The 16,087-nt window shown below is 38.0% G+C and overlaps 3 protein-coding genes across 8 annotated transcripts; 1 reads left to right on the forward strand and 2 right to left on the reverse strand.

Moving 5' to 3' along the window:
• Positions 1 to 28: 28 nt before the first annotated feature.
• LOC308691315 (uncharacterized protein) lies at positions 29 to 3,610 on the reverse strand. Its single transcript, XM_081366390.1, has 5 exons — positions 3,560 to 3,610; positions 2,698 to 3,375; positions 697 to 858; positions 314 to 515; positions 29 to 194 (listed from the first exon to the last, which is right to left on the reverse strand). Exons 2-5 carry the CDS (start codon positions 2,803 to 2,805, stop codon positions 82 to 84), a joined length of 585 nt encoding a protein of 194 aa, XP_081222516.1. The 5' UTR covers positions 2,806 to 3,375; positions 3,560 to 3,610; the 3' UTR covers positions 29 to 81.
• A 1,584-nt stretch (positions 3,611 to 5,194) lies between these two features.
• On the reverse strand, positions 5,195 to 8,384 carry LOC308690082 (uncharacterized protein). The gene is made up of 2 exons (XM_081364349.1): positions 8,082 to 8,384; positions 5,195 to 7,886 (listed from the first exon to the last, which is right to left on the reverse strand). The coding sequence occupies exons 1-2, from the start codon at positions 8,155 to 8,157 to the stop codon at positions 6,673 to 6,675; spliced, it is 1,290 nt and encodes a 429-aa protein (XP_081220475.1). The 5' UTR covers positions 8,158 to 8,384; the 3' UTR covers positions 5,195 to 6,672.
• A 1,932-nt stretch (positions 8,385 to 10,316) lies between these two features.
• Positions 10,317 to 15,684, forward strand: LOC308701128 (uncharacterized protein). Of its 6 annotated transcripts, none has more exons than XM_081383233.1 (13): positions 10,317 to 10,528; positions 11,424 to 11,622; positions 11,772 to 11,798; positions 12,070 to 12,137; positions 12,219 to 12,315; positions 12,409 to 12,492; positions 12,586 to 12,660; positions 13,744 to 13,983; positions 14,125 to 14,231; positions 14,318 to 14,483; positions 15,108 to 15,195; positions 15,285 to 15,331; positions 15,434 to 15,684. In XM_081383233.1, exons 1-12 carry the CDS (start codon positions 10,440 to 10,442, stop codon positions 15,314 to 15,316), a joined length of 1,272 nt encoding a protein of 423 aa, XP_081239359.1. In that variant the 5' UTR covers positions 10,317 to 10,439; the 3' UTR covers positions 15,317 to 15,331; positions 15,434 to 15,684. The 6 variants fall into 6 exon arrangements, with proteins under 6 accessions (XP_081239359.1, XP_081239361.1, XP_081239363.1 ...); XM_081383235.1 differs by having other exon boundaries at positions 15,285 to 15,327; XM_081383237.1 differs by having other exon boundaries at positions 14,191 to 14,231.
• The last annotated feature ends 403 nt before the right edge of the window (positions 15,685 to 16,087 follow it).

Here is a 16,087-nt window from a genome sequence, read left to right on the forward strand (position 1 = left end):
AAAAATAAAGGTGACTTGACAATGATTTGTCCAATTCTGAGAATTTATTGGTGTTGTGTTGTGACTTTTTAGCTGTGAGATTCAGTACAAACGAAAAGAGTCGCAATGTGTCTCCCAGCGCCGTGCTGCCCACAGTATGCTCTCCCCAGACTGTCTTCTGGTCCGCCCAGGCCCCGCTGCAGCCTTCTCCTCTCCTGTTGCCCAAAAAATAGCAATATGGCTCTTTGCGTGGTCATTTATGAGTTGCTTGCCTACTGCAGTACACAAACATCATCCACTTCTGTAGAAATGAGTTTCGCTAAAAGCCCCATACCTGTGATAATATTATGCCTGTGCCAGGAGACAGGTTGCCCGCTTGATTCATTTGTTTGATATCTGCTGGAAGTGGAGCAGTGCACTGTTTGATATGTGGTCTGGTACAGTGTGCCCTCAGTGGGGTTGGTGACCTCCTTCATCACAAAACCATCACGGTTCTGTGTCCTGTTCTGTACCCCCACTCTGTGTAGGACATGATGCTGTACACATACACGACACAGCACCCTTTATAATAATTAGATGCATTGCGCGGTTGAACAATGTGTTTTAAGCAGATTCAAACCTTTTTACATACTCTGTAGGTTCAATATTGCCATCTACTTTCAAGATTCACTACAAATAGACAAAAACACTCTGTCTGAATAAACACTTTAGACTTACTGGTACGATGTCCTTTGGGCCATGTAGATCTCTGGAGTGTGTCTGTGCTTGTTGTGTCACAGGCATGTTACTGAGGTCACTTCTATTATGCTGAGAGGGATAACGTGAATCTCGGGGGAGAAAGACCAGTTCTTGACCGTCGCGTCCTCTCCCTGAAAAACTCTTTAAGAAACAGAACTGGAACTAGTTACTGTCACCAATATTATTAATTTAGATTCAAAGCTGGCTTTATGAGTGATAAAAAATTAACCGTGCCATTTTCTGTCATCCGTCTTAAGGCCACATGTATCTCTGCAGACTTGTATGAATAAAACTCACTTCACGAGTTTACACATAGAATAGGCCTGCGTGTAATTTGGATAAAGTGGAGAGTGTGCGTATTTGGCATGCTGTCCGAGGACTCTGAGCTCAGAATTTGGCTCAAATGCAGCCAAAAACAACAAGCCAGCGTTGTTCTGCTTACAAAACACAGCAAAAATGTCTTTCCAAGAAATTTCAGTAGGCCTACACAAAAAACTCTAGACAACATGACCTGTGGAAAATTATAAGTGATTTAGGAACTTTATACAGCTTTTTACAGCGGATGCCATTGAAAACACGGCAAATTCTCTCACAGCCTCGTTTTCATACACCATGGCTTCTTCTGAATAATGTGTAGGCTATAGCACATAGACTACCTGTGTCAACACTCCCATTTTCCCAGCTTTGCAATCACTTAACCACACTGGGCACTTTGTGATTATAATTTATTTAAACAAGATAAAGTAAGTATATTTACTTTGTATACAAATCGTGTATTTCATAAAGATAATTCCTGTTTTGTTTTGTTTTTTCTGTCTTGCTTGACTAGACGTGTAAAAGACGTCAGTGAGTGGACGTCTATTCACAGCCTTGACTAGACGTGTAGGCTAAAGGACGTCAGTGGACGTTTTCACAACCTCTTAAAAACTACTTGGGCAATTAAATTAATTATTGCAGTATTAACCATGATTTCTCTATGAAAGATTTCATAGAGGGTCATGATGGACTAAGCAAAGATGTCACCAGGTGATGCCCTCTCACCCGATACACGAACTACACGTAGCTAAAAGTCAAAACAACAATTATAGCCTACATACAACCCCAGATAACTGTAGACATGTACAAATGTATCTGAATGCATTTTTAGGGAATGTTCCTTGTTACATATTTTTACCGGTTTACGTCGGTATACCGCGACTATTTTTGGCCAGGGACACGACGTTGCCGTCGGAACAATGTTTGCTGGGTTGGCTCAAAAGAGACACAACAAAAATAGGGACACCCGAGAAAGCCAAAATAGAATGCAAAATTTATTAACAATACAGAAAAGAAAAAAAAAACTACGTACAACGGTAACAGTGAACAAATTCATAATCCGTGCACGCTTTCGCAATCGTTGTTTTGTAAATCGTTCTTTCACAATAGTTGTTTGTAATATTCAGTTCCTGTGAAAAATTGTGAAATACTGTTCCAATAGGTGAAGTTACACAACAATATGTGGATTGATTACACAATATTTGGATGTAATATTCAGTTCCAGTGAAAACCTGTTCCAGTTAATGGAGTAGGCTATACACAGGTGATGTGTAATATTCAGTACCAGTAAACTCCACCCGCTGGAACAGTTTCTTACAGTAACTGAATATTACACAACATCACCTGTTCAGTTTTGCAAACTGTACTCACAGATTTGTGGCCTTATTTTAGAAATCTGTTTTTCTTGATTTGTTGTGTATTGTTAAGATGAATACAACTGTCTAAACAACTGATTTTTTCTATGATTTGGCGATGGGGTGTGTAATGCAGATGGCATGAAACCGCATGTGGTTGAACTGAACCACCCCCACTCCCGTATTTTGGTACCCAAATGTTGACAGGTAGCTATGGCATGATCTTAACTTGTACTGTTGTATCCATGGTAACCAACAACAACAATAATAATAATACAAATATTCAATTGCGCTCATAGTGTGCTCTTACCTCTGAGTGTGTTGTAGAATAAATAGATTTGGTCTGATCGCCGAGAGTCAGTGTGCTTTGATGCATTGGCCGCTTGCACATTACTGGACTCTCTTTGATTGAACTCATCGGATGATTTTCAAAGACACCACTGCAGTTGAAGTTCTCCTCTTCAGTGATGATGACACGACTTGATCAAATCTGAGAAACACAATATGATATATTCTCCTCTCGGCTTTCCGCCTCTACTTTCTCATATAGCCTACAGATCGTTTGTTGTTGTTGATTATTGGTCACAACGGGCGCTAATAGCAACGTCCAAACAAAATAATTTTTATCTGAAAATGCAAGCGTGAAAACGCATTTATGTAGTACTTTTCTAAATATTACAAAAGTCGTATTGGAATCTAAAATAGAGGATAGAGACATCACCAATGGGTCTTAGTGAAATAGAGGGGTAACATTTCGCTAACCTCTAATGCTGTGCTGTCGGACTGACCCTGCTGTTTCTCTGCAGCTGTTCACATCAGAACAATATATTTTCTAGAAAATAAAATGGAGGGGGCTATACATCACCTGAGTGAAATTGGGTAACATTAAATCCATTCTGTGAGAAATAAAGGGAGGCAAGTTTCCAGTAACCTTTAATGTTGTGTTGGTGGATTTGGTGACCAAATTATGATCAGACCCAAATTATTTCTAAAATAACAGAAAAGAGAGGTTTAGACATCAACAAGTACATTTAGGCAGAATTACAAACAGTATGTCCCAATATATATATATATATATATATATATATATATATATATATATATATATATAACAAAAAAAAAATATTAAGATGGTTTATTTCTCAAAGTAACCGTTTTACAACACTGCTCACTCGACATGGTTGTTTCTCAGCTGACTCTCACACCACACTCATGATAACTCTGATACTAGTACTTATCACATTCTACATTAACTTCGAAAAACAGCAGATAAAAGGCTTTATCTGCTGTCAGCCAACCCACACGTTTTGCTGTGTTCCAATCCTATTTTATGTGAGCATAAGTATTGGTGTTTCCTGTTTGTATTAATTGATCACACATAATTTTGACAAAACTTATATATATATATATATATATATATATATATATAATGCACAATCAGCATACAGACATTGTTGGCCTTGCTTAAAGAGACAGTTGTAGCCTATTCAATAAACAAATTTAGAATAAAACAATATTTAAAAAATGAAAGACCCCATGATCAAAGTTGACTGAATTTGCCCCCACACTGAAACAATTCCAGAATAGCCAAAATGGCCATATTCCTTTTATATATTCACTCACAGTACGAGTCATTGAGCTCATCGGACACAATTTCCATTTAAACAGAACATGAATTGGGTGTGCTTTGAGAACACTGCTTTTCTCTGAGCTGAGGTGAAACTGCTTCCGCATTGAGCGCAAGTGTACGGCTTCAGTGTGAATAAATGTGTGTTTACTAAGATTATCTTTACATCTGAATCTTTTTCCACACTGAGAGCAAAAGAAACGTTTCTCTTCTTTGTGACTTAATATGTGCCTCTTAAAATTTCCTTTGTGTGGGAATCTCTTTCCGCATTGAGGGCAGGTGAAAGGTCTCTCACCAGTGTGAGTTCTCATGTAGGTTTCCTTTTCACGCAAATGTCTTTCCACATTGAGGACACGTGTGAGGGTTTTCTTCAGTGTGAATTATCATATGTTCATTAGTTGTCTTTTACGTGTGTAACTCTTTCCACACTGAGGGCAGGTAAAACGCTCTTTTTCTAGTGTGACATTGAGCAGCTCTCTGGTGTGCAGTTTTACATGTGTTTCCAGGATTCCTGATTGTGTGAAACCTTTTCCACAATATGAGCCGTTCTCCAGTATGGATTCTTTTGTGTTTTATCAGATAGTCAGCTCTACTAAAGGCTTTTCCACGCACACTCTCAGCACACATGAGTTTTTACACTCCCATGTTTTTTCTGGTGCGTTTTAATGTGTAAGGACTGTCTCCAGAGTAAACTATCTTATGTTCAGTGAGGTTGCTTTTATGTGTAAAAGCTTTTCCACAATTATTTCCACTTGTGTAAGGCCCTTTGACTTCTGCTCTTTGGGTGCTGCTTTGTAAGAAATAGTTTTCAGTTTGGGAGCAACTCAGTGATTTTTCTCTATTTATGGCATTAGCTTTCTGATGCTGATGTTTCTCCTTAACTTCATCCAGATCTCGACTTTCCCCTTTCTCTTCCATCAGGTCTGAAATGACAACATTAAAATGATGAAAATCATTTGGGATATCTAAAAAAAATAAAAGGAAATAAAACTGAACCCCAGAAGAGATTATGATGGTTTGGATGCATGTTGAAGTCATTTACTTTATCTGTTTTGTTCTTCTAATACCAACAGACGCTGCATCTGGTGAGCTGACTGAAGCTTAGGTAGGCTATTACAAAAAAATGAATAAAGAAAAACTAAGAATGGACACCAACCTGCTTGTTTCTAATTTTTTTATTATGCCTAGATCCCACATTACCTCATTCTCCTTTTTGACAAAAATCATTTTACAGTAACATATCACACACTTGAGATATGCAGCTCCCCTCCAGTCGCAAGACACTCTTCTTTTCTTTCGTTTAACAGCGGCACGCAAACTTAAATTAGCGCGTTACCGCCACCTGTTAGCATGGACCAGACACGCTATACATTTCATTCTATTGTTTTTATGACAAACACAATGAGTAATTAAAATATACATATGTGTAACATGCCAAGAGTATGAGTAATCATACTTTGTACATACATTACATTGATTTATATTTAGCTTCGTAAAAAATAAACACCAAAAGAACAACAACAACAACAACAACAACAACAACAACAACAACAACAACAAAAATCAAGTCAGGGGAATAAAATGAAAGTATAGAAAAAGAAAGTCATATTAAACGTGTTTGTTTAGGTTTTTGGTTTCTTACATGCTTTAGAATCTCACTGTAATGCATAGTATATTCATAGTATATTATTTTCAATACAGTTGGGTCTTTTAATTTGATTTGTTTAATGGATAATATATATTTTTGACCAGGAATAAAATTCATAATTTTTTAAAAAAAAAACGACTTTTAGTGTCCTCCAGGTAGCTATATTGGCCTTTTAAAGTATAGACACATTATAAAAACTGTACAGTCAGTGTTTCAGACCCCAATCTGACTACCTTGGTTTTATTTTTTTCCCTTAAAGGTGCTCTAAGCGATGTCACGCGTTTTTTAGGCCAAACATTTTTTTGTCACATACAGCAAACATCTCCTCACCATCCGCTAGCTGCCTGTCCCCTGAACACACTGTAAAAAAACGTCTCTGTAGACAGCCCAGGCTCCACAAACGGCAACAAAAACAAACTGGGCCAACCTGCACCACGAAACATGACAAAGTGTTCCAGCCAATAACCGACAAGAAGGATTTGGGGGTGGGGTTTGGGGGGTTAGTGCGCGGATGAGGAGGAGGGAGGGTCTAGCCAGCCTCCGTTTTGTTTGACAATACTTTAAACGTCAACAAGAAGTGACGTCACCCAACATCACTTAGAGCACCTTTAAAGTCGGCATGAAACCGAAGTTGTGATAGTCTTTACTTCCCTATTGTGACGTGCTTCTCGAACAGGAAAAAATGTAGGACGGGTCTTGATTTTGTCCACCCGGAATTGATTGGATGGTTGTGGTTTGCTAATGGTCGATCTCATGTGAGTGACAGGTTGATCCCGCCCTCACGCCAGTAAACACATCATCTGCACGATAAGTTATTTTTATTAAAGAAATCAATCATTTATAATCAATCCTGCAATATACCATAAAATAACAATAATTGTCCATCTTTACATTTTCTTTGATAAACGACTTTTGAATGCACAAACATTCTGCTTCCATTACCATTTGACTGAATGACAGATTATTCCCCACTAAAGGTTCTAGACGCAGCAGATCTTTTGGCAGAAAACTCAATCTTTGGCATATTCTGACACTTTTTTGATTTCAGCAGAACATGAACTGGGTGTGCTTTGAGAACACTGCTTTTCTCTGTGATAGCTCAGACCTTTAGCTGAGGTGAAACTGCTTCCACATTGAGCGCAAGCGTACGGCTTCTCTCCAGTGTGCAGTCGTACATGTTCCCTCAGGTTTGCTTTCTTACTGAAAGTCTTTCCACAATATGAGCACGTGTACGGTCGCTCTCCCGTATGGACTTTTTGGTGTTTTAACAAATAGTCGGCTCTAGTAAAGGCTCTCCCGCACTCTGAGCACACGTGGGTTTTCACACTCTCGTGTATTTTCTGGTGCGCTTTGAAATAGGAATGCCATAAAAACCCTTTCCCACAAACAGAACAGACATACGGTTTCTCGTTTTGATGAATTTTCAGGTGTCTCTTTAGGTACGACTCCAAAACGAATCTTTTACTGCAGTACTCACAGGTAAACTCCCTTTCTTCAGAGTGAGAGTGGCGCATGTGAATTTTCAGACAGCTTGCCCATGCAAAACCCTTCCCGCACTGATGGCATTTGAAAGGCTTCTCCTCTGTGTGAATTCTCATGTGACACGTGACGTCTCGTTTACTCATGAAGCGCTTTCCACACTGAGGGCAGGTGAAAGGTCTCTCTCCGGTGTGGATTTTTGTGTGTTCCTTGAGGTGTCCGTTATTGACGAAACTCTTTCCGCACTGAAGGCACGTGTAAAGACTCTCTCCAGTGTGGATTTTGACGTGGTCATTAAGGCTCCTTTTATAACTGAAACTCTTTCCACACTGAGAGCAGGTGAAGGGCTTGCCTCCATTGTGATTCAGTAAGTGACTCTTAAAGTGTTCGTTACGCTTGTAACTCTTCCCACACTGAGGACAGATGAAAGGCTTCTCCTCGTTGTGAACTAGTATGTGATCATTGAGGTTTCTTCTGCGTGAGAATCTCCTTCCACACTGAGGGCATGAGAACGGCTTCTCTCCAGTGTGAGTTATCATGTGATCGTTGAGGTGGCCTCTATGGGCACAGCGCTTTCCACACAGAGAGCATGTGAAATTCGGCTTTTTGTCTGTTTTTTGTGGAAAAAATGTTTCTGTTTGGGAGCAACTCAAAGATTTTTCTCCAGAGAGGAAATCAAGAGCTTTCTGATGCAGATGTTTCTCGTCCACTTCATTCAGATCTTCCTCTTTCAGTTTCATCTGGCCTGAAATGACAACACGGGACAAATAAGAAAATAGAAAACTGAACAAAATCATTTTGTTGTCATTTATTTGCTTCATCTGTATATTTGATTGTCTAAGTGGCTGTTAAGACTTTTATAACTAGACACTGAATCTGATGCTGTCTATAGCGAGTTTTGTCAACATTTATTTTAAAACAATCAAGAATCGATACAAACCTCCTTGTTGCTCATTTTGTATGATGCAGGTTTCAGGATCACACGTGTCCTTTCTCTCCTCTTTAATAAACATCATCTTTAAAGTTGCATATCACCTCGAGATATTTCGTCTTGTTTGGAAACGTCGATCCGTCTGAGACGACGGTAATATTGCAAGCGTTTTATTGTATTTAATATTCATTCGTGTCTTTCTACTATGGACTTAAAAGACGTTTGAATGTAAAAATATGTGTTTCAAGTTTGTAGTCAGATGTAACCTGTCATTTACTGGGTTGCGTTGTTGTCATCGTCTTCTTGGTTGTCAAGAAAAAGCACCTTTTGGCGCATTACTGCCACTAACTGGACCGGAGTGCGGACATGAGAGGACTACAAACTTTTCTGCAGCTTCATTTATTTATGTATTTACTCGTAAGAAAGTCTGTTTCTACTGACTTGTTATTTAAACAATACTTTAACTATAATGTAAACCATATTTAAACAATGCAGGCAGCCTTTTCATAAATCCATAAATTTATATACAATTCATAGTCAACAGTTTCACGTGCGCCCCCAACCCCCCCCCCCCCCCCCCACACACACACACACACACACACAAAACATGAAAAACAAAATGATACATAGGCTATATATTATCAAAAACGTTTCATTAGTTAATATTAGCTAACTACTTTAGTTAACATGAATGAACAATACTTCTACAGAATTTATTAATCGTAATGTTAATTTGAACATTTACTAAAACGTAATTAAAATCAAAGGTTTTATTTGTTAACATTAGTTAAAGGTCCCGTTCTTCGTGATCCCATGTTTCAAACTTTAGTTAGTGTGTAATGTTGTTGTTAGAGTATAAATAATATCTGTAAAATTATAAAGCTCAAAGTTCAATGCCAAGCGAGATATTTTATTTAACAGAAGTTGACTACAACGAACGGCTCGTTTGGACTACACCCCTCTACTTCCTTCTTTAGTGACGTCATTAAAACCGTTTTTTGACTAACCTCCGCCCACAGGAATGCCCCCTCAACTCTACCGAAATTCGTTTATGTACTTCTAATAACTTACTGTGTTTACTCAGCTCTTTACGGTGATTTTCTGAAGTAAAACTGACGCTTCATCTTTTGTGTGTTGTACAATAAACTTTATTAAACTCATCAGTATAATTGATCATCATTCAGACAGCAGACTTGTAGGCTATTAATAAATAATGGATACATACAAGCAGATGACAAATACGTTATAATAACCGTAATTAAACTACTAAACTATACCTGTTCCATCTCTATACAGCACTCTGACTCTGTAGATATTATTGTCCGACTCGAAATGAACACTTTATCATCACATTCCGTGAGATGAAATTGTCCTGACAGACTGAGCGCGAGCTCATGAAGCTCCGCCCCCTGTGTCGTCCAGCAGCTGCTCATTTGCATTTAAAGGGCACACACTAAAACAGGTCGTTTTTCTGAGCCCCCAAAAATGACAATTTAAACATGCTGTAAAAAATTATCTGTTGGGTATTTTGAGCTGAAACTTCACATACACACTCTGGGGACATCAGAGACTTATTTTACATCTTGTGAAAAGGGGCATAATACGGGACCTTTAATGCACTATTAGCTAACATGAACAAACAATGAACAACTATTTGTATTAACTAACATAATAAATACTGTAACAAATGTATTGCTCATTGTTAAGCCTACATGTTAATGTTAATACATTAACAAATGTTAACAATTGAGACCTTATTGTAAAGTGTTACCTATCAATCATAACAAATCAAATACTGAGATAAACATAAGAATGTTACTGTAAGAGAAAATGAATAGAAGTTAAGATAAATTAATAATAGCCTAAGATTTAATAAGAATTAATTGAAGACTAAGGCTTTACAGTGATTTACAGTAGGCTATTTTTGCTGTTATTTCTTAGCTGTTGAAGTATGAAAGTAGTGACCTATTTATATTTTAAAATGAGTAAAGGTAGTTTTTTGGTGATTTTCCATAAATAATAAGTGCATTTATGCCATATTTTAAATTCAACATTTTATCAAAGAAAATTAAAACAAGTTGCATTTCAAAGTTTGTATTTATATATATAAAAAAGCCACATAAAATAAATGGACAATGATCTCGTTTCCCTCTTTTTCAAAAAACACAATTAAAGCCAATGTCTTTCCAGATCACCGCGTGTCAAAACTGACACTACATACAGTGTACGGTAGACGGCGGTAATGCGTCTCTCTGTGATCAACAGCATCCGGAAATACAACAGCAGACAGAGCCGTTTTCGGCTGTTGCCCTGTGCGACGGTAACTGGTGAAACTGAGAGGAGCAGTAACATATTCGGATAGAAAAAATGCCCGTTTGTTCAGCTTATAAATGCAAGAAACGCTCCGATGGATCATATAAAGAGGCATACAAAAGGGGCGAGTTTTCTTTTCACACGTAAGTTTTTTTTTGCAAGTTCCAGGTCAACCTCAAATGGAAAGTCCACTAATCAAAATTTACACACACATGACAACTGTTTCAATATTGTGTAACTTAGTTGCCAATCAGACATGCCACAGTTTTGACAAAGTATTGTAATGGTAACCATCTTAAGGGACTGTTGTCATCACAACGTTGGCGTGTGTGTTGCGTTCTGTTAGGTCGCGATGGGGAACATAATGTGTTCCAGTGACTCGAATCCCGTGAAGGTGGAGGGTAAAGGTAGTCTGTTTTGTTTAATTCAGAGCTGAAAAATAAGTGAGTCAAGAGCAGAACAGACAGCGTTCTGCAAGAAGGAAAAGTGGGATTATTATTAGAAGTACCCGGTAGGTGGCAGTACTATCAGTGTTCAATCTGTCTTAAAATCCCACTCGAAGGACAGTTTCCGGAAATACTAAATACGCTTTCAATGATGTCTGTAATGTACAACGTGTAAAATTGCATTGAAGTTCAATAAATTCTGTCTTTCCGTAAAAATAAAATAAAAAATGCCTGTGTGTTCAGCGTATAAGTGCAAGAAGCGTTCAGATAGAGAGTATAAAGAGGCATACAACAGGGGCGAGTTTTCCTTTCACAAGTAAGTTTAATATCTCATATTCGTAGTTTCGAACAACCATACAAAAACGTATCTCATATTTAAATTTACACGCACATTTGTCCAATATTTGTACAGTTTTGTCACGCATGCATTAGTCAAGTCAACTGTATTAATAATATAGTGCTTATACAATACAGGTTTACAGTGATAACAGGAGGATCATGCACTTCAGTAAATTCAATGCTGATTCAGTTCCATTAACGCTTATGCATTTCTATATGTGTCTGTTTGTTCATTCATGTGTAAAACATGCAGATTCCCATTAGCTGATGGCTTGAGAGTGAGAGAGTGGCTCCGTCGGATGAGATGGCAGAACTGGTGGCCAACTGGAAATTCAGTCCTGTGCTCGGATCATTTCGAGAAGGACTGCTTTGAACAAATGGGCAGCCACAAACGATTGCGAAAAAACGCTGTCCCGACCATCTTTAATTTCCCTAAACATCTCCAGTGGAAGGCAAGTCAAAACAGTTTTTGATTGTCTGTAAATGTTGTGGTTGTTATCATGCACATGTGCGTATTCTTGTGTCGCTGCTACATACTGCAGATTTTCCTTTCATAAACTCTTTTTAATTTGTACCTTTCTTTGTGAATGTTTACACCCAGGTACCAGCTGTCAAGAGACGATCTCTGGTATGTATTGGAGGTTCGAGTTGATGAAAAGCTAATCATTAATGATATCATAAACATGTAAAATAACAATAAATAATTTCAAAATAAAAACAATACAAATAAACACTTACACATGTAATGAGACCATTAGCAAACATCCAATGTTGTTAAATTATTAAAAATGGCCTTAATCTAAGGGGGTATTTTGGGACACCACACCTCAAATCATAACCAGTTGAGAACCACTGTTTTAAGGAAGTCTTTTACCTTTCATTATCATGTTTTAAACCAGAATCGTAAGCCAGTTGAAGTGCCTATCAAACCAAAACCGACCCCAGTGTCAGCGCCAGTAACACCACGGTAGGGTATTTGCAATTGATTTAATTTTTCTCATATAAATTATTCTATCTAATTGAACATCTCTCGGTCATGGTTTGGTAGGCTTCAGGGAAAGTTTGTTCGCGTGACTGTGGATTCTGATGGTTCCAGTGGCCCCTTTCATGCTGGCAGCTTTCACGACGACTACTGCAAACCGCAGGTTCATAACTGTTGATTTTTTTATTTTTAGGCTTCTGATTGTCGAGCACCTTATACACTTGTGCACTGTATGCCACACAATGTGTTTTCACAGAGCTTTCAATGGATGAAGCTATCAGAGGGTGATGATGAGGAGGAGGAGGAGGATGATGATGTTGATGATGGCAATGACACTAGTGTATGTAGACCTTTACAGTCTTTCAGGTTGTAAAAGTAAAACTTGACAGCCTGACAGATCTGGAAATCTCTTGAATTATTTTTTTACACACAGGATCCTGGAAATGATGTCGCTTATGATGATGCACCTCTTGACACGCCTGATAATCCAAACACTCAGTATATCAGGGTATGCCTCTTACAGATTTGTATTTAAGTTCTCTGTTACTGTTATTGTTTTGCATGAAGATTTGACAGTGTAGTCATAATATAGTTATGAAAGGGAAATGTTATGGTTACTTTCTGTGAAGGCCATGACATGCCAAGCCGACGGTCGGACTTTGGGCCGTCAGTGAGCGTCCGTTGGGCTGGTTTTTGCGGTGGCAGTGTGACTGATTCAGTTTAGCAAACGAGTATGAGAATAAAAGCAAAAGCGAGCCAAGTCAAGATGACGTAGACAGAAGGCTGTTTTAATTTTACGGCATCTTTCCTGAGCATTCCAATATGTAAATATTTTCATTATTTTCAGCCGTCTGGAATGAAGAAAGTCAAGTCAAGTCACGTATGTTTATACAGTGCTTTATACAATACAGATTGTTTCAAAGCAGCTTTACAGTAATAACAGAAAAATGATTCAAATAGTGTCATTGTTCAGCTCAAGTCAAGTCAGTTCAGTGTTGATTCAGATCATCAGTTATTAGTTCATTTCATCTATAAAGCAGTTCTGCAGAAAACAGCGATGTCATCGTCCAGCTCAGTTCAGTTCTCATCTGATAGTATCAGTGCAGTCAAATCAATAATATTGCTGAATATAAGTGTCCCCAACTAAGCAAGCTGGAGGCGACAGTGAGAGAAGAAGAAGAAAAAAAAACAGGCTCAGTCTGGGGGCCAATCCCCCTCTAGCCGACGAGCGAACACTGTGATTGTAAAGTGATCAGCATGATTGATATTCAAAACTTTGTTTACGGTTTGTAAATCTGAGGTCCAAGTTTCGGTTAAACTTTTTTGAATGACGAATATAGACTATTGATGTCTGCTGATATGGACAGATATTTACTTACACGCAGACTCAGAACGCACGTGCAAGTTGACAGTCGCCTTTAGTCCTTTTGGTGTGTTCAAACACAGCTTTTTGTCCCAGATGAAGCTGACGCAAGGTGACAACACAGTTAGCTTTCGTCGCCGCTTAATCTTTAATGTCAGCTTGGTGTGTCATGGCCTTGAAATCATTTTTACGTTTAACCCCTATTACCTTAATGTCTCTATTTTTCAGGTGACTGAGAGATGGCAATGGCTGAGTATAGATGTAACGGGGCCATTTCAAGAAAGCAAAGGCGCCTATAGCCACATTGTGGTCATCTGTGACTATTACACCAAGTGGATTGAAATCTTTCCATCGGAAAAGCCTAATTCTGATTCCATTGCCCTGCTTATGTGTGATGCCATTTCCCGGTATGGTTTTCCTCTGGGATTTCTCACACCTTGGGGTGCCAGAGGGATTCAGGTCAGAACGGTAAGCCCTACATTATGATTTGGCTATTTATTTATAATTGTGAATTGTATTTTTATGTTTTCAAATGTGCTGAAAAGTTTCTAAAATGTCTCAGTGCAGTTTAGTTTGTGATCATCTCACATTTTGCTTATTTTTGTCAAGGTTAACAGAGCGCTCAATAACATTCTGATGATAAAGGATATTTCCCTTGTCTCTCGGCATCATCAGGCTTCACAGCTTGAGCCTCACACACAATACCACATCGTCAAGTGAGTTTGGAATTGTTTGGATGTGAATCACCGTGTTCCAGAGCCTGGAGTTATTTTGAAACGTTTGTGGTGCTGTTTGTCTACAGTATGGTAGAAAATCTGGTGAAGAAGCATCCAGAAAGTTGGCACGTTCATTTGCCTGTCAGCGTGCTGCGCTTCAACTGCAGTGTGCACCCAGAAACCAAACACAGACCTCTGTCTCTTCATCGCAGTGCGGGAACTAAACCTTATACGTCACCCAGAGATCAGCCCGTATGTATTGTATTTACTGAAATGTTACTGTGACATTGCAACAGCTTTGTCCACACTGGCAGCCCAAATGCAATTGATTATTGGTTATGATTATGTCAAGAATCATGAGCAGAATTACACTGCTATTTTAGTCATTTTGTTTAGACATGGACAAATGCGGTGGTTAGTAAAGTTAAGTTTTGTGATTCTACACATGCATGCACAACAAAATAATTGATATACACCGTTCAAAACTTTGGGGTCAGAAATATTTTTTATAAGAAGTGTCTTGTGCTCAACTACAGTACAAACTACAGTACAAACAAAGGTCTTACGCGGTTGGAACAACATGAGGGAGAGTAATTACTGACAGAATTTTCATTTTTGGGTGAACTATCCCTTTAAGTACAGCACAAGAGTTTTCAACAGTAGAAACCGTGATATATTTTTTTCAAGTTCAAAAGAACAGCAATTTGAAGCCATTATAAATGTCTTTACTGGCACTTTTGATCAATTTCATGTATCCTTACTGAATAAAAGTATTAATTTCTTTCTAAACAAATTCTACTGACCTCAAACTTTCGAATGGTACTGTATACATAGTATATTAGTAAGTTTGAGTATGTATTTTGTTTTTCAATCAAGCTTAGTGAAGATGACCTTGCAAAGTACACTTTCAAAATACAGAAACCAAACCCTTTCAAAGAAATTGAGGCACTGAAACAAATATTCCGTGAGTATGATCACCTCATGTCCAAATCTCTATCAGTTTACCTTTCCTTCACATCAGTGCTCATTATCAATTAACTTTTGTTAACACAGGAGAATCAGCAGACTGCATTGTCGTTTCATAAGGCAAAAAACAGCAAGTATTTGTTTTCTAAAATTTTTATTTCTTACCATGAAATTTTATAAATTTATAAACTACTACTGCATATTCAGCTGTTTTACTTTGTTTCCTCTGTTGCTAGTGCGCCTGAATATCGTAACTGGTGTGTGACTTCAAACTGAAGGTCGAGTGAGGAAGCTCCGTACGGACCACATTGATGAAGGGATGGAAAATAATGACGTTAAAGTCCATTTAGACTAAGGTGTTGTTTATTTGTGAATTTTTTGTTCAAAATTTTTTTTTCATATTGAAATGTTATGCAGCATTGTGAATAAATACCGTTAAAGGTATAAGAGAATAGTATTAACTGTAAAATAAACTGCTTTGAAAGGAGTGGGAATTTTCTTTGGTCATTTTTAACGGTTTATAAATAACTGATTCCACCAGACTGAGCCAGCAAAAGATAATCTAATGTTAATAACCTACAGCTATGTTTACCGTGATGCCATTATAAACTAATGATGCCACAAATATTCCTGTGAGTTGCAGGCAATCCTAAAGGATATTGTGGGGGCCTGACTTAAACCTTTTTATACTGTTGACTCAACAGTTTATTCCAGCAAAGTCTTATTCAGAATAAACGGTTTATACTTCTTTTGATGTCGATCATTGTGTATTTCATGCCCATTTGTAATCCCAAGCCACACAGTCCCAAGTACTTTCTAGAACATACACTAAATAGCCAAAAGTAATATGATATCCTTTTCTTATTAACACATTTGACTATTCCAGTAAT

This window comes from Scardinius erythrophthalmus (assembly GCF_964197995.2).
Source record: "Scardinius erythrophthalmus genome assembly, chromosome: 1".
Taxonomy (NCBI): Eukaryota; Metazoa; Chordata; class Actinopteri; order Cypriniformes; family Leuciscidae; genus Scardinius; species Scardinius erythrophthalmus.

Bases quoted from the DNA above. Each gene is read 5' to 3' on its own strand.
- LOC308690082 (XM_081364349.1), bottom strand. From the start codon at position 8,157: ATGATGTTTATTAAAGAGGAGAGAAAGGACACGTGTGATCCTGAAACC. The intron at 7,887-8,081 runs GTTTGTATCGAT...TTGTCATTTCAG, and splicing joins ACAAAATGAGCAACAAGGAG to GCCAGATGAAACTGAAAGAG.
- LOC308691315 (XM_081366390.1), bottom strand. From the start codon at position 2,805: ATGAGTTCAATCAAAGAGAGTCCAGTAATGTGCAAGCGGCCAATGCAT. The intron at 516-696 runs GTAAGTCTAAAG...GTATGTGTACAG, and splicing joins GCCCAAAGGACATCGTACCA to CATCATGTCCTACACAGAGT. The intron at 195-313 runs GTATGGGGCTTT...TTTGGGCAACAG, and splicing joins CAGGCATAATATTATCACAG to GAGAGGAGAAGGCTGCAGCG.
- LOC308701128 (XM_081383233.1), top strand. From the start codon at position 10,440: ATGCCCGTTTGTTCAGCTTATAAATGCAAGAAACGCTCCGATGGATCA. The intron at 12,138-12,218 runs GTAGGGTATTTG...ATGGTTTGGTAG, and splicing joins TCAGCGCCAGTAACACCACG to GCTTCAGGGAAAGTTTGTTC. The intron at 14,232-14,317 runs GTGAGTTTGGAA...GTTTGTCTACAG, and splicing joins ACACAATACCACATCGTCAA to TATGGTAGAAAATCTGGTGA.